This window comes from Eretmochelys imbricata, chromosome 6 (assembly GCF_965152235.1).
Source record: "Eretmochelys imbricata isolate rEreImb1 chromosome 6, rEreImb1.hap1, whole genome shotgun sequence".
NCBI classification, from domain to species: domain Eukaryota; kingdom Metazoa; phylum Chordata; order Testudines; family Cheloniidae; genus Eretmochelys; species Eretmochelys imbricata.
The window spans coordinates 60,189,588-60,215,255 of record NC_135577.1 but is presented as its reverse complement, the minus strand read 5'-3'; the positions used below and the strand labels follow the sequence as shown (position 1 = coordinate 60,215,255).

At 44.2% G+C, this 25,668-nt stretch overlaps 1 protein-coding gene and 1 non-coding gene across 4 annotated transcripts in view; both read left to right on the top strand.

The window, feature by feature from the left end:
- The window catches only part of CKAP5 (cytoskeleton associated protein 5), a 100,487-nt gene extending 76,237 nt beyond the window's left edge, over positions 1 to 24,250 (top strand). For all 3 annotated transcript variants that reach the window (XM_077818629.1, XM_077818632.1, XM_077818631.1), the window contains exons 24-44: positions 1,483 to 1,611; positions 2,313 to 2,507; positions 2,878 to 3,013; positions 4,972 to 5,060; positions 6,279 to 6,404; positions 7,169 to 7,318; positions 7,825 to 8,028; positions 8,293 to 8,428; positions 9,471 to 9,664; positions 11,023 to 11,195; positions 12,422 to 12,595; positions 13,150 to 13,270; positions 14,047 to 14,226; positions 16,137 to 16,324; positions 17,689 to 17,764; positions 18,242 to 18,430; positions 18,512 to 18,649; positions 19,339 to 19,422; positions 19,521 to 19,680; positions 21,661 to 21,815; positions 23,465 to 24,250. In XM_077818629.1, coding sequence (XP_077674755.1) covers positions 1,483 to 1,611; positions 2,313 to 2,507; positions 2,878 to 3,013; positions 4,972 to 5,060; positions 6,279 to 6,404; positions 7,169 to 7,318; positions 7,825 to 8,028; positions 8,293 to 8,428; positions 9,471 to 9,664; positions 11,023 to 11,195; positions 12,422 to 12,595; positions 13,150 to 13,270; positions 14,047 to 14,226; positions 16,137 to 16,324; positions 17,689 to 17,764; positions 18,242 to 18,430; positions 18,512 to 18,649; positions 19,339 to 19,422; positions 19,521 to 19,680; positions 21,661 to 21,815; positions 23,465 to 23,719 — 3,252 coding nt within the window. In that variant the 3' untranslated portion in view covers positions 23,720 to 24,250. The remainder of the gene's footprint in view (positions 1 to 1,482; positions 1,612 to 2,312; positions 2,508 to 2,877; positions 3,014 to 4,971; positions 5,061 to 6,278; positions 6,405 to 7,168; positions 7,319 to 7,824; positions 8,029 to 8,292; positions 8,429 to 9,470; positions 9,665 to 11,022; positions 11,196 to 12,421; positions 12,596 to 13,149; positions 13,271 to 14,046; positions 14,227 to 16,136; positions 16,325 to 17,688; positions 17,765 to 18,241; positions 18,431 to 18,511; positions 18,650 to 19,338; positions 19,423 to 19,520; positions 19,681 to 21,660; positions 21,816 to 23,464) is intronic.
- LOC144267193 (small nucleolar RNA SNORD67) lies at positions 13,325 to 13,435 on the top strand. The gene has a single exon (XR_013346563.1). It is a non-coding gene; the product is annotated as a small nucleolar RNA SNORD67 (small nucleolar RNA).
- Positions 24,251 to 25,668: the final 1,418 nt, after the last annotated feature.

The window sequence follows — 25,668 nt, the reverse complement described above, 5'->3', positions numbered from 1 at the left end:
TAACATGGGCCCTCTCAGAATGTCTATCTGAACATAAGATATCTTGGCGGTCCTAAACATGATTCTATTGGAGGACTATCACAAAAGAGATTTGATTTTTTTTTTTGGGTTGGGTTGAAGTTCGTTTAAATTCTATTTTGCTTAGTGTGATAGGTGCATTGAATAGATTGAAGTAAATAAGATCTATGTAGTCAGAACTTAATAGAGATGTTACATTGTCTATAAAACTCTATTCATGTAGCCTGGCATCCTAGAACAGGGGTGTAAATTAGCTGCTTCAGAGCAGGCTGTTGCCTTTCCCTTTTTAGGTGTCACTTGGAAGCATTGGGTCATGCTGTGAGTGTGTAGGAGTAAGAGAGAGCATTCTTCTTGACCTCAGCTGATGATCATTTCATGCCCTGAAGTAGAAGTACCTGGGTTTTAGCAGTTCATAGAAATGTAGGGCTGGAAGGGACCTCCGGAGGTCCTCTAGTCCAGCCTCCTGTGCTGAGGTAGGACCAAGTAAACTTAGACTATTCCTGACAGGTATTTGTATAACCTGTTCTTAAAAACCTCCAATTATTGTGATTTCACTATCTTCCTTGGAAGCCTAGTCCAGTGCTTAACTATCTTCATAGTTAGGAAAATCTTTCTAAGTAGTCCTTGCTGCAAATTAAGTCCATTTCCTTGCTGCAAATTAAGTCCATTACCACTTTCTACCTTCAGTGGACATGGAGAACAATCGATCATTGTCCTCTTTATAACAACCCTTAACATATTTGAAGACAAGTAGTTGGGTACTCTGAGTCCTCTTTTTCTCAAAACTAAATATACCTAGTGTTTTAACCTTTCCTTTATAGGTCAGGTTTTCTAAATTGTTGTTGCTGTCCTCTCTTCAGCTTGTCCATATCTATCTTAAAGTCTGCCACCCAGAACTGGACACAGTGCTCCAGCTGAGGCCTCACCAGTGCTGAGTAGAACAGGACAGTTACCTCCCATGTCACCCGTTTTTAGTACACCCCAGAATACTAGCCTTTTTTTTCATAACTGCATCACGTTGTTGGCTCGTATTCAATTTGTGATCCACAATAAACTGGGTTACTGAAAAGGAGCTGGAGGTATCTCCTGATCCTGCCTGGATTCATAAACATGCTAAACCTGTTTTAACCTTCATTTAAGTAAGTAACCTCAATCTCTAGCCCTCTTGGCGAGTTTTGGATTTGAGATTATCCTTTCATTAGGGAGGGGCAGCAGACAAAATTCTTTCAAAGATGCTCCCATTCCTTTTCTGTGTCAGGCTTTTACCTAAACTTGTCTGACTAGTGTATTATGCCTACTTTTCAGAGACTTCTCCATCTCTGGTAGAATGAGTTGCATTTTGTGATGCTGGGACTTGGGTTTCCCAGCAGTGAACAAAAATGTGAGTCCTTGGTGCGGGATGATTTAATTTGTAATGGAAAGGGTGATCCCAGAACCTCCCCAGTTTTTGCTGTCTTGTTACAGAACAATGTACGTGCTGCTGCCCTGGCTACTGTGAATGCCTGGACAGAACAGACTGGCATGAAAGAATGGTTGGAAGGAGAGGACCTGTCTGAGGAGCTCAAAAAAGAAAACCCTTTCTTAAGACAAGAGGTAAAGATTGGTACTGTGTACATGAGTTTGTTCCTTATACCTTTTGAATTGCAGCTTAGCCATAGTTTGAGCACAACTATAGAGATAAAGGGGTGAGGCTAGTGCAGACTGCAGTAACTGAGCACTGTATCCTGAGGGTAAGAAATGTGTAATGCAGTTTGTGTACTGACTTGTAACAGTAAAAAATAAAATTGATCAAGAATGGTATTGAGTTGCTCTCACTTGTGGTGCTGAAATTCAAACTTCAGTGTTGCTCATATGAAACCAAACTAAATAAATGGTGCTGCTTCCCTCAAATGAGCCTTTCTTTATGCACAGGTGCTTAAGAGCAGAGCTGAGGTTTTGGGATGTTGCTTGAGCCAGGGATGCCCAAAGTGCAATTTACTGACCAAGAGTAATGCACAACTCTGAAATGCTGCCCTCATCTTTAACTTGGAGTAGTAGCCATAATGGAGCCTGGCCACTTGAATCAAATTACTTGTATACTGGGATCTGTAGTCTCAGTGGGCTGCACTTTATTGTTGAAGGTCAGGATGGTTGCAAATGGTGAATATCTGAGTTGAGTTTGGTCCCCTCAACTAATTCACACAACTAATTCTGCTCCTATTGAGACTGCTGGTGACTCCTTACCACAATGCATATTTCAGACATCAGTTATCATATTCTGAAGGGCAAAGCTAACCTGTGCTATCTCCTTCCAGCTTCTGGGCTGGTTGGCTGACAAGCTGCCTACCCTCCGTTCTGTTCCTTCTGACTTGCTTTTGTGTGTGCCTCACCTGTACTCCTGCCTGGAGGATCGAAATGGAGACGTGCGTAAAAAAGCACAGGATGCCCTGCCATTCTTTATGATGCATCTCGGTTTTGAGAAGATGGCCAAAGCTACTGGCAAGCTGAAGGTATTGTTGTTAGACTCTTACCTGAGGAAGAAGGCAGCATATGAATGAGCATGGGTGAAAGTGAGTGTAATGTCTATGGCAAATGTCTAACTCTTACTAGAAAGTGAACTTGTGAATGTTGTTTTTGAGCCATGTAAACTCTCAGGAATCACTGCTGACTTCAGGTGTGAAATACTTGACCTTCAATGGGTGTGGTTGAAAGTGGTTACATGTTTTAACCACATTATAACTTCTAATTCTCAAAGCACTGTCCCTTTGGCTAAACTATCTTCCATTTAGCCTCTTGCACACTGCACTTTTAAACTGCAGCCATTTATCCCATGTTCATAGACTATGGCATATCTCTTTGTATGTGCATCTTTCTCCTCAGCCAACTTCCAAAGATCAGGTACTGGCCATGCTCGAAAAAGCCAAAGCCATCATGCCAGCCAAACCAGCTGTTCCTGCTAAGGCATCTTCCAAAGTGGTAGGAGGAGCAGCTCCAGCCAAATTCCAGTCTGCATCAGGTAATCTATCTTGTAATGCTGGGAAATGTATGGGAAAGAATTTCCTCAGAAAAGACTAATTTGAAGGGAAACACTAAATTTTAATGTTCAGTCATGCTAGCATGAAAAGCTGGTGTGTGTCTAAGACACAGACCCTTTGGGGAAGGCCTTGTTTACAGAAGCAGGGTATAGGGAATAAGAACCACTCTGTAATGTCTCCTGTCAAGATAGTACAGTAGGCTGAATGTCTGTGGAAGACCAGTTTCATTTGGGTGTGGATGGGTTTCATTGGAATAGAGAGGCAAGCCAGTTAATCACAGGGTCTTGGTGTGGTACTGGTAAATCACAGGGAAGTCAAGTCATTAAGATATACTACTGTGGAATTAGTCACTCCATAGTCTGAAAAGCTTTTAAGGATACCTATAGAAACCCCACTCTGCGGGCTGGAGCTGCAGGTTCCCAGGGTTTTGGTGTGTCTAGCTTAATATGCAAATATTCTCATATGTGGAGAATCTCTCTGGTCTGTAGAACGTGACTGTTGAATTAATCAAACCCACAGGAATACAGAGGCAAAGTTCTTTGTGCTTGAAAAGTTGCCGTATGTCAGCCTCGAAAAGGTGCCACCACCCTTCTCTGCTGCCTCTGACGTAGCACTCTGAGCAGCTTTGCTCTGAGTTTTTTGGGGAGGCTGCAGATTGTTGGGTCGTCTTGATGTGTCATCAGTTTGTGTGTTCCACCTCCCCCCAGCCTTTGCTGCTCCTCCTCCTTGGAACTTCCAAACTAAGGTAGAGGAGAAGTTACGTGCAGTCAGTTTTGAGAACTGCTGTGAACCAGCAATGGTAACCTCTGACGGTGCACTGGCTTCATCCTGCCGTCTTGTCCCATTCTTCTAGCACCAACTTGGGAAGTCACGCCGTCTGAGTGATTGGGTTTATGCCTGCCCCTCTCTAGAGCAGTGGTTTTCAAACTTTTTTTTCTGGCGACCCAGCTGAAGAAAATTGTTGATGCCCGTGACCCAACGGAGCTGGGGATGAGGGGTTTGGGGGGGCTCAGGGCAGGGGTTTGGGGTGCGAGGTTGGGACATGGGCTTACCTTGGGCGGATCCCGGTCAGCGATGCAGCAGGGGTGCTAAGAGGTGCTAAGACAGGCTTCCTGCCTATCCTGGCACCATGGACCGTACTGCACCCTGGAAGCAGCCACCAACAGGTCCAGCTCCTAGGTGGAGGCATGCAAGTGGCTCTGCATGGCTCTTGCCTGCAGACGCTGCAGGCCCCCAGCTCCCATTGGCCGGTTCTCGGCCAGTGGGAGTGCGGAGCCAGTGCTTGGGGTGGGGGCAGTGTGTGGAGCCCCGTGACCACGCCCCCCGCCTAAGACCCGGACCAGCTACCCACTTCCGGGGTGCAGCACAGTGTCAGACTAGCCTGCCTTAGCTGGGTAGCACTGCCGATGGGACTTTTAATGGCCCAGTTGGCGGTGCTGACCAGAGCTGCAACAACCCCATGCCTTACATTCCGCGACCCAGTACTGGGTCTCGACCCGCAGTTTGAAAACCTCTGCTCTAGAGTGCCTGCATGGCAAAGCTGTTGAGGGACCTGAACCTACTTTTCAGCAGCCCCTATGTAAACAGTAAGGAACAATCCCAGTTAAGCTTGCTATCTAAGACCAGAAACATACTAAGATCAAGGAAAGAGGAAGATTAAAATGTGCAAATTTTTATATACATTTAGATATGAGGGTTAGTTTCTTGGTGTTGACGTAGTCTGTAAGTACCTGACTGTTAACACACAGTGTAAGAGCTGAGCAAGCTTCCTTTGTGCATCTGAAATCCCTGCCTCTCCTTGTGATTAAGAGTTTTGTTGTCATTATGAGCAGCTCCCTTTCTCTGCAGTCAGACTGAAGAACAGTGGTGAACTGAATGTGCTGTTCGTGAATGGACTCATTTTCACAAAATATGTTTGAAATAATCTCTTGTTTCCAAGCACCCGCTGAAGATTCAGGGTCCAGCACCATGGAGCCTAAGCCTGACCCCAAAAAGGCCAAAGCAGGAGGAGCTGCCTCTAAAGCTAAGGTACAGTGGTGCCACCATGCAAGACTAATGAGCTGGGTTCCGGTTGGGGAGTATAGTAGCTTGTTAATGCAACCCTTGACGCTTTTACGGAGGTGGTCTGTGCAAGCCTATGGGAGTATCCAGACTCTTAAGTGAAAGATGCCCTTCATACCTGTTGTGCTGCTATCATTGTTTTTGCTCAGTCCTACTTAATAGGCTTGCCACTGTCTAAAATTCAGATCACTGGGTCTTTAACTTCCCTTAACTGTAAACCTCTTTTGTTTTTTAATCTAATATGGTCTGTATTTAAAATGTATCTTGATAAACTCAATCTTGTATTCAGCTCTAATATTATAAAATCTAGTTTTGAACAGTAATTCTGAATCCACATGCCAGAGAAATTCCTGACTTTAGTCCACTGCATCCAAGGGTGTATCTCTCAGCACAGTGCACAAAGAAGATGCTTAAGGATGCAATGGTAGCTACAGCTGGCTGTACGTGAACTGTAGAGTTTGTTGTACTCCCATTAGTGTCTGTTTTTTATATTCTGTTACTTAGCTATTGAAGTTACAGATAAGTGGGGCAAAAATGTCACAAGTGCTGCTCCACGTGTTGGGTGCCACTGCAACTATAGCAGTCCACCCTGCCACAGATTTGGAACAGGAAAAACATCAGAGGTTAAGGTGTCTTTGTAAACCAGCCTGCAGCCACTGTATTCCTTCATCTAAACTCTTTCAATAAACTAGAATTAACGCTGTTGAGTGCACAGCAGGTTTGGGGGCTCCAGGGTCTAAAGGGAGTGATTTAGAGGTACATATTGAGTTGTCTAACCACCAAGCCTTTTCTGTGGCCTATTGCAGCAGTCTGATGGTAACAACAGTATGTCCAAGGACAATACCAGCCTGTCCAAAGCTAATACAAGCCTTACCAAAGGCAATACCAGTCTGACAAAGAACAAATCCATCAAACAGGTACCAACTTAGGGTTAGACACCCCTAGGTGACTGGTGCACTGGCCAAGTCTGAAGAGTCCTATCTGTTGCACACTTCGCCGTGGGTTTTGCTTCCACACCACCAGAGCATGTACCTGAGGATTCTAACCACTGTTGTCAGCTTCTACCTGGTTCTCATACACTTGGTCAGCATGAGCTCAGGGGTTGGTGTCTGGCATCACTTAGAATGAAGGGTTGTATATAGGTTTTGCAGTGCTTTCTGCTCAGTACCACTTTTGCTTTTTCAGGGTGCACAAGGGAAGAAGATACCAAGTAAGCCAAACCTGAAGGAAGATGATGACAAATCGGGTCCTATTTTTATCATAGTCCCAAATGGGAAAGAGCAGAGAATGAAAGATGAGAAAGGATTGAAGGTGAGAGGGAACTTAAGAGTGTACTCAATTTCAGAGCTTTAGGTACTAAAGGAAGTACATTTTATTACCTGTGAGCTTAGTGTTGCACCTTGTGTCACATGGGAATCCAGTCTTCATTTGATGTCTTGATACTTCAAAGCAAAGGTCCATCTCTTATAGGCTGTTTACAAGGTCTTCAGTCCCCATAGCATGTGTAAGAAAGCAAAAACTTTCTAAGAGAAGTGGCAGACGCCTCATTGCTTTAGGACGCTCTTGAAACTAGATTGGACCAAACAATAGAAAAAGTATAATACGTAACAAGCCTGGCCAAGCTTCTTCCATCTCTAAGTACTAGGATTCTGAGAGAATCTATAGGTTTTTTATTCTAACAAGCACCTGTTGCCAAACTTGGCTCTCATAACAAATCTGAATTTGCAGGCTCCTCTTACTTTGAAACCTACACTTCTTTGGTCATCTGATAATGTTTGGACCCCCAGGTAGTTAAATGTGCACATATCTGTAGACACGGTTTAAAGATGAGGTGTTTATCTTAGATATGACCTGTGTTAACACTAGCATACTAGCAAATATACTGAAGTATTGCTGCTTGCATTCTTAAGGATGCAGACCTCTAAACCTGTGCATTTTTTGGTGGCAGGAGGGAGTTTGCTATTCTCTGAGCTCCTTCTGTTGTGCACTGTGGCTCTTGGGTATCAGCTCAGTAACAAGTAGTATGTTGCTGTCCTTGAGTTATGAGTGTTCTGTTTTTGTTTCTTGTTTTGAAGGTGCTGAAATGGAACTTTACTACTCCCCGTGATGAATATATCGAGCAGCTAAAGACTCAGATGTCCAGCTGTGTTGCCAGATGGGTACAAGATGAGATGTTTCATACAGACTTTCAGCACCACAACAAGGCACTGGCTGTGATGGTAGAGGTGAGTTAGGAACCTTATGGCAAACAACAATGGAATGTGGGATGTCCAAATACTGCAGCAGTGAAATATCAAGTTAGGAGTTCTTCCTAAGTGGGCAGTAGGTTAGGAGGCTTCACAATACTTAAGTTATAGGCCTAAGTGAGCACTTTCAGAGGAACAATACAATTAGTATTAATCTCTTTTGCTGAGGGAGGGGAATGCTTTGTTTACTCAAGTTTGGATACTGCTCTGAATTTTATTAGTGAAATTTAGTAGTAGGTGCCAGCTGCTACCATGCAATGTGGGACAGTGTGTAATAGTTGAGGGGTCTCACTAAGGCTTAAAACCCAAGAATCTGTTTTATGAATCTACAACAGGAAGCCACCACCTATAATAAATGCATTTTACGGGAACAGACGTGGCTTTTGATTTATACTTTGCCCTTCATCACTTTTGTTTCCGTGGACCATACCATTTATATATTTGATCCTGCACAACCTGATGCTTTTCCCCCCCTTCATCTCAAGCACTTGGAGAGCGAAAAAGATGGAGTCATCAGCTGTCTGGATCTGATCTTGAAGTGGCTCACCCTACGGTTCTTTGATACCAACACAAGTGTTCTGATGAAGGCCCTTGAATACCTTAAGTTGCTTTTCACCTTGCTGAGCCAGGAGGAGTATCACCTTACTGAGAACGAGGCATCCTCTTTCATCCCATATCTTATCCTGAAGGTACCACATTCTGAGGGAAATTAGTATAATGACATGCTCTTGGACACTATTAGGACACCAGCTAATGCTGTTCTGTTCTGTTCCGTACTTTTTTGCTGCAGTTGCCTTTGAATAGTGTGGGTGGGTGGTGTAGTTGGATTTTTTGAATGGAAGCCTGGCATCATGCAGACTGGCAAAGTACACTGATGGTGTAGAGTATTTAAAAGTATCTGTCCTGCTTTCTTTTCTCTCTCTGATCATCATCTCCTCCCCCCCCCCCCCCAGGTTGGGGAATCGAAAGATGTTATCCGCAAGGATGTGCGTGCCATTCTGAATAGGATGTGCTTAATCTATCCAGCCAGCAAGATGTTCACTTTCATCATGGAGGGGACAAAGTCCAAAAATTCCAAACAGCGGGCAGGTAGGAAATAGTACTATTGGCTGGAGAACTTTGATGTACCATTGTACACACCCCAAAGTCATTTCAGAATGCACTGTGGATCAGGATATGCTGGCCATAGCATTTTCTGAAAACTGAGTTTTGCCTATCATTATGCATTTGGGGAAAATGTCACCCAAGTTGGTGATAAGGAGAAGATTGTAAAGAAGAAATATCAAGCCTCCTTGTCATCTCTCACATGCACACACGCTCTCTGCCTGAGCCACAAACATTATGCCTCAAGCAGCTTCCCAGTCATCTGGGAAGGGCCTGCTCTGGAATAAGAGTGATTAGGCAGAAAGTGTTAGAAGTCAGTTTTGTCTAACCCAACATCTCACATGCACAAATGGTTAACCATTCAGCTCTCATTGATTTACCCATCTCCCATCCGCCAGTTGCACTATTCCTGTCCTGATGTATAGAAGGCTCAGTTGTTTTCCATATTACTGCAGAACTGCCTCAGTTCAACCCCTCCCCCACCACAGAACCATGCATTGGATTTGAAGCTTCACTTAAAGATTTTTAGCTCTATGGTACTGAAGAGAAGTTTCAGAATATAACTAATGCAAGGTTGTGTTTCAGAGTCTGTCAATAACCTGAAACAGCTGTGTGAACTGTTCGTATTTATCTGTGGGGATTAACTAATTATATTCTAGTTAAATGTTGGCATGAATTATTTCACTGCTGCTTGTTTTAGCAGAAACACTAAGCTAATGTGCTTATGGATGGCAATATTTGGGTTGGGGACTGTGGGGCAACTAGCTACTGTCAAGGGTTGCTGGATGGCAAATTTAAAAATTCAAGCCTCCTTCAAAACTATGTCACCTCTAACCCTGCCCAACAGGTGAAGGGAATTTCCTGTTTATCACCAAATTGAGCACTAGAATGCCACAGACACCAGAGGCATTAGCACAGAATATAGATTCAGATAACTGCAGAGTATATTGGAGTGGGGCACTTGTCTGTTTAACAATCTTGGTTGAGTTTCAGTTAAAAAAAAAAAAATCTGTTTCTGATCCCGTAGAGTGCCTGGAAGAGCTGGGGTGTCTTGTTGAGTCCTACGGCATGAATGTGTGCCAGCCAACTCCTGGCAAAGCATTAAAGGAGATGGCAATTCACATTGGCGACAGAGACAACACTGTCCGCAATGCTGCACTCAACACCATCGTGACTGTCTACAATGTGCATGGGGACCAGGTGTTCAAGCTAATTGGAAATGTGAGTGATTGAAAATGGGAGGAGGTAGCCTGAACCAGGTTTTAATCTTGTGTAAGGGAATCATTCACACTGAAGTGATCAATCATGGCACGTCCTGCTGCTGATAGTGGGATAGATGCCAAGAGCTCTGTTTATGGTGTCAGAGTTAATCTACCATGACACATCCTTTAGAAGTTAATTGGTTAATTCCAGATTATGGGACCTCTAATCGCCAGTAACCATAGGTGACAAACTAGAATACTGAAGGAATAAGTAAATGCTGACTTGTGATCCCGTCATAAGGGACTGTATTGTTTGTAAATAGTGACTTGTTTTAGAATGATGTTGTGATGCCTCTAGTGATTTCGGAGGAAACTTGGATGAAGTTCTAAACCAGGGGTGGGCAAACTACGGCCTTTGGGCCAGATCTGGCCAGTGGGATTGCCAGCCACGGGGTGCAGTGGGACTAAGGCAGGCTCCCTGCCTGCTCTGGCCCTGCACCACTCCTGGAAGCAGCTGGCACCAAGTCCCCCTGCTGCCCCTGTGAGAGGGGGAGGGCAGAGGGCTCTGTGTGCTGCCCTCCTGCAGGCACCGCCTCCCGCAGCTCCCATTGGCCGGGAACGGGGAACCACAGTATTTATACCACCTCCCAGCTGGTATTTATAGAGTGATTAAAACATGGAGTTTATAGTGTACACGTTTGTGTCTGCACTGCTTAGTTGTGAAATACAGCATTCCTCAGAGTGTGCACAAGTGTTTGGAGGTCCGACATGAAGAATGTTATGAGGTGGGAACCAAGGCTCTTGTTACCTTGTCCCTTTTCCCCCCCTTCAAGGAAATAATAGAAGTTATTGGAATGAATTTATTTTGCTTCAGTCGCTTATTCCTGGTAGTTTTGTTCCCTATGTGAAGCAGTCATAAGAATGGCCCTACTGGGGTCAGACCAAAGGTCCATCTAGCCCAGTATCCTGTCTTCTGATAGTGGCCAGTGCCAGGTGCCCCAGAGGGAATGAACAGAACAAGTAATCAAGTGCTCCTTCCCCTGTTGCTCATTCCCAGCTTCTGGCAAACAGAGGCTAGGGATACCATTCATGCCCATCCTGGCTAATAGATCCATCAATGGCTATCTTCTATGAATTTATCTAGTTCTTTTTTGAACCATGTTATGGTCTTGGCCTTCGCAACATCCTCTGGCAAGGAGTTCCACAGGTTGACTGTCCGTTGTGTGAAGAAATTCTTCCTTTTATTTGTTTTAAACCTGCTGCCTATTAATTTCATTTGGTGACCCCTAGTTCTTGTGTTATGAGAAGTAGTAAACGCTTCCTTATCTACTTTCTCTACATCAGTCATGATTTTATAGAGTTGTCTGTCTCTCACAGCTTTCTGAGAAAGACATGAGCATGCTGGAGGAGAGAATAAAACGGGCTGCTAAGAGACCCGCTGCTGCTCCAGCAAGGCAGGCAGAAGAGAAACCTCAGCGTGCTCAGAGCACAAATGCTAATGCTAGCATGCTGAGGAAGGGACCAGCTGAGGACATGTCTTCCAAACTCAAGTATGTAATGGAAAAAGTTATGATCTTCTATGGCTTCTGCAGTGTACGTGCTAAGAACATGTTCTGCAGTGTTACCTTTAGTTCTTGTAGTCATTGTCTTTGCATGTTCTGAAAACTGTCTGTCTGGGCAAATATTGTAAAACAAAATGTTTGAATCTCTCTTCATTGTTTTGTCTTGTCTTGTCTATCTGCCTCTTGAATCCTTTCTAAATGGTCTTGTGCCTTCTTTCACTGCTTCTCCATGGACAGAATTATGTATCGCACTTATAGGATGTAAGTACTGTCCACTAACTCCTTGGTAGCAGGGCTCTTGTATCTTTCTAACTCCTGCCTTAATCATTCCCTCTGAGAGTGACTGACTTTTATGCTGACCAGTTCTAGGTATTTGTAAATAACGTAGACTAAAATTACAAGAATAGAGGGCCTTTACCAAGAGCAACTACAACCCAAACTGCTAGCAGACATGGCAATTCCATGCTGGGCAGCTGCTGGAAATATTAGGAGAATTCATTCCCGTGTGTTGCATTAAACTTGGTATTGATTGGAATCCATTCTTAATTTGATAGGGCCAGTGTACAGAGGCCAGCTGGATGAGCATTTTGAATCTCAGAGCTTGGAGATACCCATACCACAAACAAAGCTTAGTAACTATACCTTGTACCACATGTCAATGTATTTTAGATCATTCTGATATTTGGAGAAAAGACCCCTGGTGAAACTTCTGTAACAGAATGTTCCACTTAAAGGGAATCTAATCTCTAACATGCAAGTGTCTCAGGACCCTATGGGAGTCCTGGATCCTGACTGGCTTGTCAGGTTACTAATTCAGTTAGTGTACCTTCTCTTAGCCATGAGAGAGAAAAGACCTGAGCTTCAATAAGATGTCCCATCAATGTCATCTTTGGTGGTGCTGGATCTCAGTCATAGGCAGAGCAGTGCATGCCTGTCACAACTTCAGTGTGGCTTATAGTGGGCTGTAGGGGTAACCCAGCAGCTTCTCAGGTGAACTATGAAAGCAAGTAATTGGCAGCTACTCTCCTGGCTTGCATAAGTCTTTACTGCTAATAGCTGGGGGAACTGTAAAGGGTTCAATTAGAGGACTGAATAAAATCAGATCTACAAAATCACGATCTCGATATGAGAGCTTAGGACTACCACTGGATGTTAGTGTTACCATGCCATCTTAGTGTGTATAGACATGAACACCTTTCTTCTGGTTTCCATAGCCAAGCCCGCAACATGAGTGGCCATTCTGAGACAACACATACAGTTCCACGGGAATTCCAGCTGGATCTAGATGAAATTGAGAATGACAATGGCACAGTTCGATGCGAGATGCCAGCACTTGTACAACACAAACTAGATGACATCTTTGAGCCAGTCCTGATCCCGGAACCCAAGTGAGTTTAGATGTATTCCTGCTTAGGTGAAAGCCAATTGAAACTGTCTAAAACCATCGTGAGCAGGTGCATATAGACACTAGCATGTGTAAGTAAAGCTTTGTCCAAGAAGTTAAGACCTGCATTAGTGTGAAAAGTCAAGACAATCAAGGTAGTGGTCTGTTGATGGTTAGGCTATGGGATATGAGTGGGAAGAGGTGTGTTGATAGGCTGTAATAAAAAATTCATTATTATCTGGGGGGGAGAGATGCTGAAGGGGGGCTGTCCATGAGCTTACCACACAGGAAAAGGAAGCCTGGTCTCAATGGTAACACGTGGTCTGAGTGAGATTAGGTTGTACTTAGTTCTGTCCCAGGTGGTTTATGTGATTGACACATCACTGAACATCTCTTTTTCCCTCTGTAAATGAGAATGAAACTCTCCTCACAGGGATGTCTGTGAGGATGAATCCCGCTTTCTGTCTTTGAAATCTGACTGGAAGGCACCAGTGAAGTTCAGGTTGGAACTATTTTTTCATGGAGAGTCATAAGACCTTTCCCTTCCCAACTGTCTAGGATCCGTGCTGTGTCCCCACACTTTGATGACATGCACAGTAATACAGCTTCCACCATCAACTTTGTCATCTCCCAGGTAGCCAGTGGTGACATAAATACTAGTATCCAGGCTCTGGCACAGGTAAGTGGAACTTCTAGTTGGCAGCTACACTGCATTGAGCTAAGGCCAGTAGTCTGCGAGAGTGATGAGTTGCACACTGGTGGTGTTGCCATGTCAGGTGATGTGGGCACCACTCAGAATGTTGCTGATGACACAGCCAAGTGCACAGGGGCCATCTGACTCGCTAATTCCATAGCAGTTTTCCATCAGACAGAATGTAGGACATATTCTGTAGGTGGGAACTTGTACTAGATCATCATCCCTATAGACTCCAGCTCTGAGCTGGTGACAGCTGTCAGTGATGATAAGATGGTGTCTTAAGACTCTTCCTATTTCAACTTTGCTTTTACCCTGACATAAGTTCAGGTTACTAGATGTCTCACCTCCATGTTGTGCCAGGGAGGGTTGGTTTTTGATGAAACTGCCTTGCAAATCCCAAGTGTAGGAGTTGCATGCCCTGACTCATAACCCTTGAACCATTCTGTTAGGGAGCACAATGCCCAGAAAACTACACAAGACCGATAATTACAGAATCCATAATATAAGCTCTTGAACGCTCAAAATTTTGTACGAGTTCCTTGAGTACAGGATACAAGTCATAGCTAATCAAGGAATGACTAATGCCACTGAATGTACTGGATTAGTTGTAGAAGTGCAAAGTCACTAATTTTTGAAGTTTTAGAAAGCAGACGACTTGACTAATGGAATAGTAAGTATGGGGGAAGCAAAGTTAAACGTTCTTCCTGTGCTGTTTGCAGAGGATCAACTTTAATGTGTCTTGGGTGTTTTGCTCTTAGATTGATGAGGTCCTCAGACAGGAGGACAAAGCAGAAGCCATGTCTGGCCACATTGACCAGTTCCTAATAGCTACATTTATGCAGCTCCGACTGATCTACAACACACACATGGCAGATGAGAAACTGGACAAGGATGAGATAGTCAAGCTCTACAGCTGCATCATTGGGAACATGATCTCGGTAAGACAGAGAGGAAAGGGAACAAGCCTTGTACAAATGGATGGATGGAGATGAGAATATGTCCTGCACAGCTCTTGCCTTCTAGTATATTTTGTTTAAGAAGGCTTCTTTCTAGCTATTCTCTAAAATGGCTCTTTTGGAGCTAGTCTAGAAACAGCCCTGTGCAGGAAATCAAATTTGATGCTAAGTACATGAGGTATAGGGGGAGTGAGTGCTTCATGTCTGTCTCCAGCCAATGCTCAGATTGGCTGCAAGCATCCTGGGACAGTAGGGGTTAGGGAATCTTATTCCAAAAAGGAATATAGTGAGACACACCCTCTGGATGAGTTGGTGTGATATATAGATTGAGCTTTGTGTCTAGGGCTGTACAGAACATATGTAACCTCATTATTTTATGAAGCTTGCTGATAAATCGTAGCCCATTTCAAACCTTATTTATACATGAGATGTCGATTGAATGGGGAACTTTCATTCTGTCATGAATACCGTGTCTTCAATTGCTGAAAGTTTCTAGACTTTTTCTGTTGGAGGATAACTTTTTTTTTAACTTTCTAACATGGCACAGCTATCTGAAATGAGGCAGTGGCAAGGGGGAAGTACTTTCCCTGTTGTAAGGGCTTGTGACCACCCTGAACAACTCTAGTGCTGAAATTGAGCAGGGATGGGGCCTTGCCTAACGGAAATACCATTGACTGTTGAAAATGGCTTGTAGTATCCCTAGTCGGGGATTGGGAAATGTATTTTTGTTTCAGCATTTTTAAGGCCAGAAATGACCATTATGATTTAGTCTGACTTCCTGCATAACACAGAATGTAGAATTTGCGCATCAAGCCCAGTAACTTGTGGCTGAACTAGAGCATGAGGTATGGTACAGTCTGTATGTTAAACAGCCTTCCAAACATCCTAAATGAAAGACGGCGGAGTTGTATAGGTCTGCCTGACTTCAGTGTATGGTGGAGGAGGAAGAGACTGTGCTACCGTAATTCAGTTCCCTTGTGCATATGCATTATGATCACTAGTTTTTTTGTTTGTTTGTTTTTTCCCCCATCCAAACCCATTAACTTGAGGCAGATAGCTGGTATGGAAAACTTCAGCCAAAACAGGTAAAATTTGGCAAAGGTGCAACTGAAAACGAGGTCTTATAGCAGGAAGTATTGGAAAACCTTAAGTGTTGGTACCAGGCCCACCTACGACTTTTTTTCTAGATTCTCTGGCATGCATGGTAATGCTTCATGTGTATCTAAGGTTGAAGGAAAAATAGCATATTGCAGTATCTGAAAAATAATGTAATAACAGTCTCTTAATGCATACACATAAGGAAACACAATTAAAATGCAGTTCTGTCTTAGCTGGTGCTGTCTGTCAGTTTCTTGCATCACCACCAACAATCAAGGTCTGCAAGTCAAATTAGCTCCTCAGGGTCCAGTGCAACCTCCTCCCCCCCCCCCCCCCCCATGGGTTTGCACAGGTAATCGGGTTGCTTTATTTTAACCATTCTTGACACAAATGAAGCAGTAGAATCTTGCTTCTCCCTCTGAGCTGGGTTGGCTCAGGAGGACCAAGAGTAGGAAATGTAGTCAATCTCCATTTTAGTCATTGAAATCAGTAGCTCTGACCAATACAAACATGGGGAGTAGATCTTTGTGGGGTAAGAAACCATTTTTTCATATTCTGTTTTCAAAATAAAACCAACTAACGTTTACATGTACAGCCTTAACTTCAGTATTTCCTGCCTCTGAATGCTTAACTCTATAACCTTATTGTTCTTCCCATACGTTTTAATAGAATATATAAACACTTTATGAAAGAGGCGCATATTTAAAGAGGGAGTTGCAAGTAGAATCGCAGATGAGTCCCAAAACTAAATGATGCATGTTGAAGAAATTTCTAATCCTGGCTTTTATCGACAGCTATTCCAGATGGAGAGCCTGGCCCGGGAGGCCTCCACAGGAGTGCTGAAAGACTTAATGCATGGCCTCATTACATTAATGCTGGATTCACGGGTTGAAGACCTCGAGGAAGGGCAGCAGGTCATCCGATCAGTCAACCTTTTGGTGGTGAAGGTTCTGGAGAAGTCTGACCAGACTAACATCTTGAGGTAAGTTACTCTTTGTTAGAATCAGAGAAGACTGAAGTTCTCTCCCTCTACAACAGTCTCGTACCACAGATGAAATACCACTTCACTGTTCGTGTATGTGATTTCAGAGAACATGGCTCTCTAGTCTGCCCTTACCGTTTGTTAGTCACTGTCGCATTGAATCTTTTTGCAAGACAATGGCCTGTTAACTAAAGTGGTGAGCAAAGCTGGCTGTAGAATAGTTCAGCTGGCTACTGAAAAAAACAAGCATATCAGGACAGTAACTTTAAGGAAATGTCTACATAGTAGCTGGGAGTGTGCTTCGCAGTGCAGGTAGCCATGCTAAAAATAGCAAGTGTGGCTACAGCCGCTCAGACTAGCCACCTGAATGCAAACCTGCCTGACTCCCTTGGGTACATACTTGGGTGGCTAGCTTGAGTTGCCACCTGTACTGCTAGAGCCATGCTGCTGTTTGTGCATGCTAGCTCAAGCAGAGCCTGAGAGGGTCTCTACTCTTGCTGGGAAGCATGCTCTCAGCTGCTGTGTAGATATATCTAAAGGGGCACAGTTATAACTAAATCACTATCCAATCTATATCATTGGGGTAAAGCAGGGGAGGGCAAACTTTTTGGCCCAAGGGTAATGTCGGAGTTGCGAAACTGTATGAGGGCCGGGTAGGGAAGGCTGTGCCCCCTCTCACTTCCTGCCCTGTTCCCCCCCCCACCCCCATCCAACCTGTCCCCTGACTGCCCTGACCCCTATTCACACCCCTGTCCCCTGACAGGCCCCCAGGGACTCCCACACCTATCCAACTGCTCCCTGTCCCCGGCTGCCCCCCGGGACTCCCTGGCCCTTATCAAACCCTCCTACTCCCCGCCCCCTTACCATGCTGCTCAGAGCACCAGGACTGGAAGCCGCACCACTGTGCAGTCTAGAGCACCGGGGCAGGCTGGCGGCTCTCGCAGCCGCGCTGCCTGTCAGGAGCTCGCAGCTCCGCCACCCAGAGCACTGGTGGCATGGCAAGCTGAGTCTGCGGGGGAGGGGGCAGAAGCTCAAGGGTCCAGTGGGCCAGATGTGGCCCACGGGCTGTAGTTTGCCCACCTCTGGGGTAAAGCTTTACGATGAACCATTCTACAACCTAAACTTGTAGTCTGTGTCATTGGATTGTCAGTTGACCAGTATTGACATGGTATGTTCTGCAGAGATTCAGCTCTCCATTTTTATGGAGGTGATAGTAAGATGTTGGAGCCAGGCAGGAGGTGCAGAGGATTGTGTGAAAGTTGAACTAGTTGTGGTCTGTAGCCACTAGTGTGGTGTTCAATAGGGCTGTGCTTTTCCATTTCCTTTATAGCATTTGTCCATCTAATGCTACTTGTTCTCTCCAGTGCCCTGCTTGTTCTGCTCCAAGACAGTCTGCTAGCAACAGCCAGCTCTCCCAAGTTCTCGGAGCTTGTCATGAAGGTGAGCCTATAATGGGGATTGTGTACTCACTTGGTCCTTCTCTGAAGTGTCTGTTCCTAATCCACACTGTTGGTTTCAACAGAAACAAGGTGCTTTAAGACCAAGTTGGTGAACATAACTTTAAATGCTACTCTAGCACCTAGTCTAGACATAATATGTTAAGATATAACTTGTCTCATCTACACTAAGGTTCTAGTTAAAATGTTGATGTGTTAAACGCCCCTTGTCCTAGGTTAGACATACCCTTAATGAGATTAGAAGCATCCAGCAGGGCCAGAGCATTGTGTGAAGCTCATGGTAGTATACATACACTAATAACTCAGTCAATCTCCTGCTAACGGTAATGGAATCAACAGCAGCACTTATTCTTCTGGGCATCTAGCTCCAGATACTGAGACCCTGGATACAGCAAAACTTGCAGCAGGAACTCCCCTCTGACTTGAGCAGTTGGTTTCATAAACTTTTCTTTCTCTCCAGTGTCTGTGGAGAATGGTGCGGCTTCTTCCTGAAACCATCAATAGCATCAACCTGGATCGAATCCTGCTAGACATCCACATTTTCATGAAGGTGTTTCCCAAGGAGAAGCTGAAGCAGTGTAAAAGTGAATTCCCCATAAGGACACTTAAGACTCTGCTTCACACCCTGTGCAAGCTGAAAGGGCCCAAGGTTAGAGCAGAGACCAGCTATGTGCTTTAATTTAAGTTGCTCAAGCTGTCTTTAAAGTTTTTTTTATTATGTCTTTCTCAGATCTTGGACCATTTAACAATGATAGAAAACAAGAATGAATCTGAGCTGGAGGCTCACCTGTGTCGAGTAATGAAGCACTCCATGGACCAAACTGGAAGCAAGACTGATAAAGAGACAGAAAAGGGGGCTTCTCGTATAGTAAGTAACATGGGGAGGGATAGCTCAGTGGTTTGAGCATTGGCCTGCTAAACCCAGGGTTGTGAGTTCAATCCTTGAGGGGGCCATTTGGGATCTGGGGCAAAAATTGGGGATTGGTCCTGCTTTGAGCAGGGGGTTGGACTAGATGATCTCCTGAGGTCCCTTCCAACGCTGATATTCTATGATTGAAGTTAACGGTGGAGGGAGAAGTGGCAAATGGACTGTTCCAAGACACAAGTGCCTAACTAGCTCCAGACAGATGTGAAGTTAGGCTGCCCACTGGAACATGTGATCAGTGTCTGAAATTGGTCCCTCTAATGCTGTGCCTCTGAGATGCATTAAGACTCAATAAGTACCCCTCTTGCTTGCTGAACATGAGCTCTGATAATGGCTGGTCCACTAAACTTCAACTGTGGCCAGAACAGCCTTTAAATGCAGGTCTCCCAAGATGAGACTTCTAGTCCAATGTGTCATCCGTTGTACCTGACGTCTGTATAAACCCCCGTATTGTAAAAGACGGTTCTTTTGACTCAGCTAGCCTGTGCTGTTGTCTGTCTGTCCCTGAAGCTCCACAGGCAGCTGGTAGGTCCTTGGCACTTGAATGTATTGTAAATTGTTTAGCTGAGTACCTCTAATTTTTTGGAGATGCCCCTTTAAATCTTGTTGAGGAGTCTCCATTTCTTTCTAAGGATGAAAAGTCTTCAAAGGCCAAAGTAAATGATTTTTTAGCAGAGATATTTAAGAAGATTGGCTCCAAAGAGAACACTAAAGAGGTGAGTGCTTTCTTATCATAGGAAGAACGGGAAGGTTACACCACCTCATGTGCCTACTGCAGTTTAGGTAACACATGAAAACTTTCCTCCTTCCCCAGGGTCTGGCAGAGCTGTATGAATATAAAAAGAAGTATTCTGATGCAGACATTGAGCCCTTCCTGAAAAACTCCTCTCAGTTCTTCCAGAGCTATGTGGAACGAGGCCTCCGGCTCATTGAGATGGAAAGGGAGGGCAAAGGACGCATTCCTTCATCTACAGGTACAGAACTTCTTGGCAACACAAGTGAATTGGCCTGGGGATGTGGCATGCTGAATTTAGTTATAATGGGGCAACTGTAGCTGCTCCCCTTAAGTGCCACTATGTTTGAGACCCTTATGGGCTGCCAAAATGACCTCCTTATTCTCTGAGCACTTGTTAGTGGCACATTCATGAAGTCACTATGGCACCTCTTGCAAAGACCACTCATGCTTTGCCACTCACAGGGAATGTGCTGTGGTTACCTTACCGAACTAGGTGGGAAGAGATAGAGGTAAAGATTTGAAAGGTCTTCAGGGTACATCATTCTGGTCATGGTTAGAGAAGTGCCCCTCTAAAAGAAAATTAAAGAACTTTTACTCTGTCTAATGGGGTGCAGCGCGTTGGAGTCCTATGTTGAAGGCCTGGCAAGCAAGCAATTCTTGTTGCAGTAACTTACTCTGAAGTTCTCCTTATCCTAAGCTAGGCTTCCTTGGTGAAGCATACTATCAGGACATCAGAGTGGCAGCTGCAAAATTCTCTCTCTCCTTATTTTAGGACCTCTAAAATAGTGTCATAGGATCTTTGCATGAAACTGTCAGATTGAAGCAAGGCATAAACTTCGTAGATTTCACAGCAACACAGCAGACATAAGATATAGCTTTTCTTCTAATGTCCCCAGTCTTGGCTAGGGATAGTCTGGCAACCCTTAATAGGAGCAGTCTATATCAGGTAAGCTGTTAAGTCACCCTGTAAATGTCCCAGGAAGCCAGGGGATAGTCACAGTTCTCCATTCAGATCTGTCAACACAGAGGCCTGCTTAACAGGCTATCTTGTTTACTAGATCCTTGTTCCCATAAATTCTGAATTTCAGATGTCTCAACTTGCTCAGTGAAGTGTTTCAGTAGAACAGAACTCGGAAATTTGTCCGTAAGCACACTCCAGTAATTAAGAAAATGCAGTATAATAAAACTACAGATCCCATTAGGAAATCATGAAACATAGCAGTAGAATAGCTATTTATAGTAAAGGACACATACTATGCTTGTCCTTCTGCTCCTAGAAGATCCAACACTGTGCCCATTGAAGTCTTTCCCCTTAACTCCCCCTTCCCCCAAAGTAATTTGGCAGTAGGAGTGACTGAGTCTCTCAGAACCTCCTAAATGCTGCTGGTAATGCAGAACTAACTTCTGTCCCCACTTCGAAATATCTGCACAGTCAAAAGATGAAGTGCTAGCTAGCACCTCAGCAATGTAGCCTTCCAAACTGCATTAATCATATTGCTTTGCTTCATTTAAAGACTAAAAGAAATATTTCAGGACTCAGTTATTTCCTGTGGGTGGAGAGTGTCTGTCTGTCTGTCTCTCCCTCAACTTTAAAGATCCAAGGCAACTTTCTGCCTCAGTCTCTCTTCTTAGTTTCTCCATTCCATGAAGAGAGAGAGCTCTTTTCATTAATTTGATAAAGCCTGTCTGATATGTGGAGACTAGAGGGAAAGGGGATCTTTAGAGGCTCTTTCACCACTCTCAATTACATGAAGAGGAATTGGGAGAAGCAGTGCCCTTAAGTTTCCTGCACAAGAACCCTGGGTGGGTTTAGGTCAATAGAGGAATACCTCAGTCCTCTGTGTTCCTCTAACTCAGCTTGCTGCACTGAAGAGCAAAGGATAAACTTAAAAGCCTTTCCCTCATGTAATGTCAATTTACCATTTGGTTTTAATGGCTACTCATGACCCACAATAGCCTCTTCAGTTGTTCCAATTAATGGCCAGAACATGTTGGCTTTTGGGGCTGCTTTGCTGCTCGCTTATGGTGGCTTGACTTCTTTCAAGAAATGGGCTAATCATTGTCAACCCTCTCAAACCCATTGCCCTACCTGTAAATATAATTGATTAATGGGATTTCCAAGAGCACAGTGTGGGTCAATGTAGTCTCAAGATCTAGATTCTTCTGTTGGATACTACATGAGGCTAAGAGGCTTAAACGTGTTTTTTCCCTTTCCTAGGAATTTCTCCTCAGACGGAGGTAACGTGTCTCCCCACTTCCACCAACACAGTGTCTTCATCCATAGGAAACACAAATGGGGAGGAGGTGGGGCCTTCAGTCTACCTGGAAAGGCTAAAAATCCTCAGGCAGCGTTGTGGCCTTGACAATGCAAAGGTATTGTACTTCTAAAGACCCCCTATAAATTCCACAAGGGAAGTGGCCCACTTAGGCTGAGGCCACTCATTTGGAGATCTGCTGTACAGTGCCCAGACTCTGATCCCAGTGAGTTCTACTGCATGTCATCTTTCCTGGTGTAAATGGCTTTAAAGCTGTTACCTGGCTGAGTAAACTCTTAGTGCTTCAACTTTCTTTTCTCTGCTGCACTGACGTAGACACCACTAGCTGCTAGACTCCAGAGTTGTATCTTCTCTTGCCAGGTAGTTAACTGATAGTTTCTGGGAAAGGCTAAATGACTTACCTTTAGTTACTGGCCTCTAAAGGGTAATACCTATATTAAGCTATACTCCTGGGTCACATGACTGTGTGTTCTAAACTTCTGTACCCTCCCACTCTACAACAACTAAAAGCATGAATGGAGGGCTGTGTGGCTGGGGCACATGGGATTTTGAGACCGCAATAATGCTGAATGTGCTCAGTATGTTACATTGGAACCTGTGGAATGGATCAAACCTTCAATACATCCAGTGCTTTCTGTTTGGGAATCTTAGTTACTCATTGAAAGATGGTTACTGCCAGCCACTTTAGACATACTGGTGACTCCAGGAATAGCTGCAAGGCTTAGGTGGTATAGATATAGGTAGAACACTACCCTGACCTTTTAAAATAGGACATGCACATCAGTTTACTGCTGAGTGCAAAATGGCATGTGGTGCTGATGTAAACTCAACTCTGTCACTGACTTTTGAAGCTGCAGATTCCCAGAAGAGCAGTGACTTGACTCTGAAGCATCTGATGGCAGAAGAATCCTGTCAGGCAATTCCAAGTTTTTTCTTTCTACTCAGGTTTCAGAGTAACAGCCGTGTTAGTCTGTATTCGCAAAAAGAAAAGGAGGACTTGTGGCACCTTAGAGACTAACCAATTAGCTCATGCTCAAATAAATTGGTTAGTCTCTAAGGTGCCACAAGTCCTCCTTTTCTTTCTACTCAGTTACTTCAGAATTCCTCACTCTGTCCTCATGATGCCATACCTGGGAGCAGCCTCTGTCTACACTGAGAGTTTAAAAACAGTGGGAGTCTAGCAGGTTCGCAGTGGGCCTTCCCAATGAAATGGGAACTGATTGGTGTTTTCTCTAAAGAGAATGAGAGCTGGTGTGTGAGGATGGGCTTTGCTTTAGATCCTAAGTAGTACTCAATAGTGCAGACCTTTGGCTCCTTTAGTTAATTGAGATGAGAAGCAGAGAGCGATAACCAAATGTGACGAGTGTGAGTAAGCAAAGATTTAGGCTCTAAGGTAGGTAAGCCCAAGCAATGTGGAAAACTTGTCACACATACAGGTAATTCAGAAAACTTGTGCTTAATGCAAGTGATCATGAGAAGCATACAATTCACTCTGGTCACCACTAACCGAAAATAGTGACCACCTGGTTCCAAGTAGCTAATGCACTGTGGCAATAACTTACATACCTGTCCTGGAAATGGAAGAGTTGGAATGTATACACTGTACTAATGTTGGACTGCTCCTTTTCTTCCTTTGTTCAGCATGTTCCCCATGAGCATGAGGAGCCATCCATTATGGTGTGGATTTCTTGCACAGCTTTTGCCTTCCACTGTCTTAAATAACCTCTCCTTTTCCCCACCCTATAGCAGGAAGACAGACCACCATTGACTTCACTGCTCTCCAAACCAGCCACCCCTACAGTTGCATCCTCCACGGATATGCTGCACAGTAAGCTCTCTCAGCTCCGTGAGTCACGGGAGCACTACCAGCATTTGGACCTGGACTCCAATCAGACTCACTCCTCTGGCATTGGAACCACCACCTCTTCCTCCTCTTCCACAGCAGCCAATATTGATGACTTGAAAAAAAGACTGGAGAGAATAAAAAGCAGTCGCAAATGAAGCTGTTTGAGACAGAGCGTGCGCACGAGCATGGCCGCTGCTTAGCTGTCTTCAGCTTTAGTTTACTAAACTAGAAGTCTTCATAGTTAAAGGGGCCTCATTTAGGCCTAGTGTATACAAACTGGTTTATGTATAATACAGTGGATTTTGGGGGATGATCTGAGTCATTGTGGCACAAGTATTTGTACATACTCTGCTTCTCAGTGAGCATCTCTTGACAATAGAAGATTGTCTGTGTATTAGGTGTAGTGTACAGACCTGTAAACAGCTGTCCTCCTGCTCAGACTAGCTTCTCATAACTTGGTTTTTTATTTGTAAAATTGTCTTAAGATCTTTTCCTAGCTCTTAACTCTTAGAAGCTCTTTAGTGGTTTCACTTTTAATTTTGTGAATTCTTCTCCATGTAATCCTTGAACTGTTGATTTCTGTATGGACGCATGGCATGGAGTAACTAATTTAAGTGTCTTTTGTAAATAAAGTTTGCATTAATTATACCAGTCCCTGTAGGAGCAGCAGTGACTGTCCATGGAAACAGTAGCCACTGTGTATTCTTGGATGCTAGTGAATGGGTATTGCTGAGCTGAATAGAGCAATGGACTGCCCTGAGCTGCTGCTGTTACTATTCATGGAAGGGAACCCTGGACTTTTCAGCCTTTTATTTCTACCAGCAGTATTGTTGCTGTTAATATGGCTGCCTTTCAACTTCTTCCTAAGAACATTGAGGAAGCAGAAAGGAATTGACTTAGACTAACAAATGTCTAGCAACTTCAATTTACAGGCCCCTGTGAAGTCAGTACCAAGAGCAAGCCTAGTCCCCATTGTGAAGAAATGCAGTGACACATTTGCCCCCTTCAAGAGAGGTTACTGAGGGATAGAAATGGTCTTACAGAATAGGTAAGCGGCATCCCAAGTTCAAAATACTCTTAGCTAGGAGTCAAAGTTCATGTGATTTTTTTCCTCAGGTAGCTGTGCAGATCCAAGTGGATCCCAGCCTACAGAACCACCATTGCAATTATGAGAATCTGCTTAGGGTGATGACACGCTAAAATCAAAATGTCTGCACGTCCTGTGGTAATACTAGTTTTTGAAGATGGTTGCTATTGGTTGTGATTAGCAGGGGGACATTTCCTCTGGCTACTACTTTCCAAAAAAAATCCTTGGGTGTAAAATTGAGACCCATGTTGCATTGCCTGCTTACTATTTAATGTAATAGTTGTCTTCAGCAAACTTGTTATGGAATATGACTTGCATACATGTTTTGGAGCTGTATCCTGTGATACTCATGGCACGGAGGGTTTCTGTAGTATATTCCTGCTTCTAGGTTCATCACTGCTCCCTGAAAAGCTGCTGCTTCATGATCTATTCTCTAAGCCAGCAGTTCCTACGCCAGGGCTGGCACTGAACTAATCTTGGCTGAATTTTAAGGCATCTCTGAAGAATATAGTTTAAATCATTACCTTCTGTGCTGCAGCTTCTGCAATTCTCTCCTACAGAAATGATAGGGCTGGAGTTCTAGTGAGGTAGTAATCTGCTACATGGTGCCTGTAGTGAGTCTGTGTAGTATGGAAGGAATCCCCATCTTATGTAAGTGGCCAGCTGGTGTCAATCATTTCCCACCCCTATTCTATTCCTGCCAGGCTTTTTGTCCAGTTCTTCTGAAAACAATTCTAGGCATAGGGTGGCCTCATACCCTTTTCAGTGGAATAGAGCTATGACAGAGTGCTCAGACAACCTGCAGCTGGGGCTATGTGTTGACAAGGGTCTAGCTGGATAGTTTGTGTTTGCTGGCATGGGAGCCACTGCTGTTATCGCTCAATCAGTGCTCTGTTGCAATGATAAATTGCCAGTTACTTTCTGGGTTATGGTTTGCCTTTTGCACAAAGTTTCTGAAAGTAGCTGACTGAGTTCCGCTGTTACATTACTATATGTTGCAAAATGCTGCATCCTTTG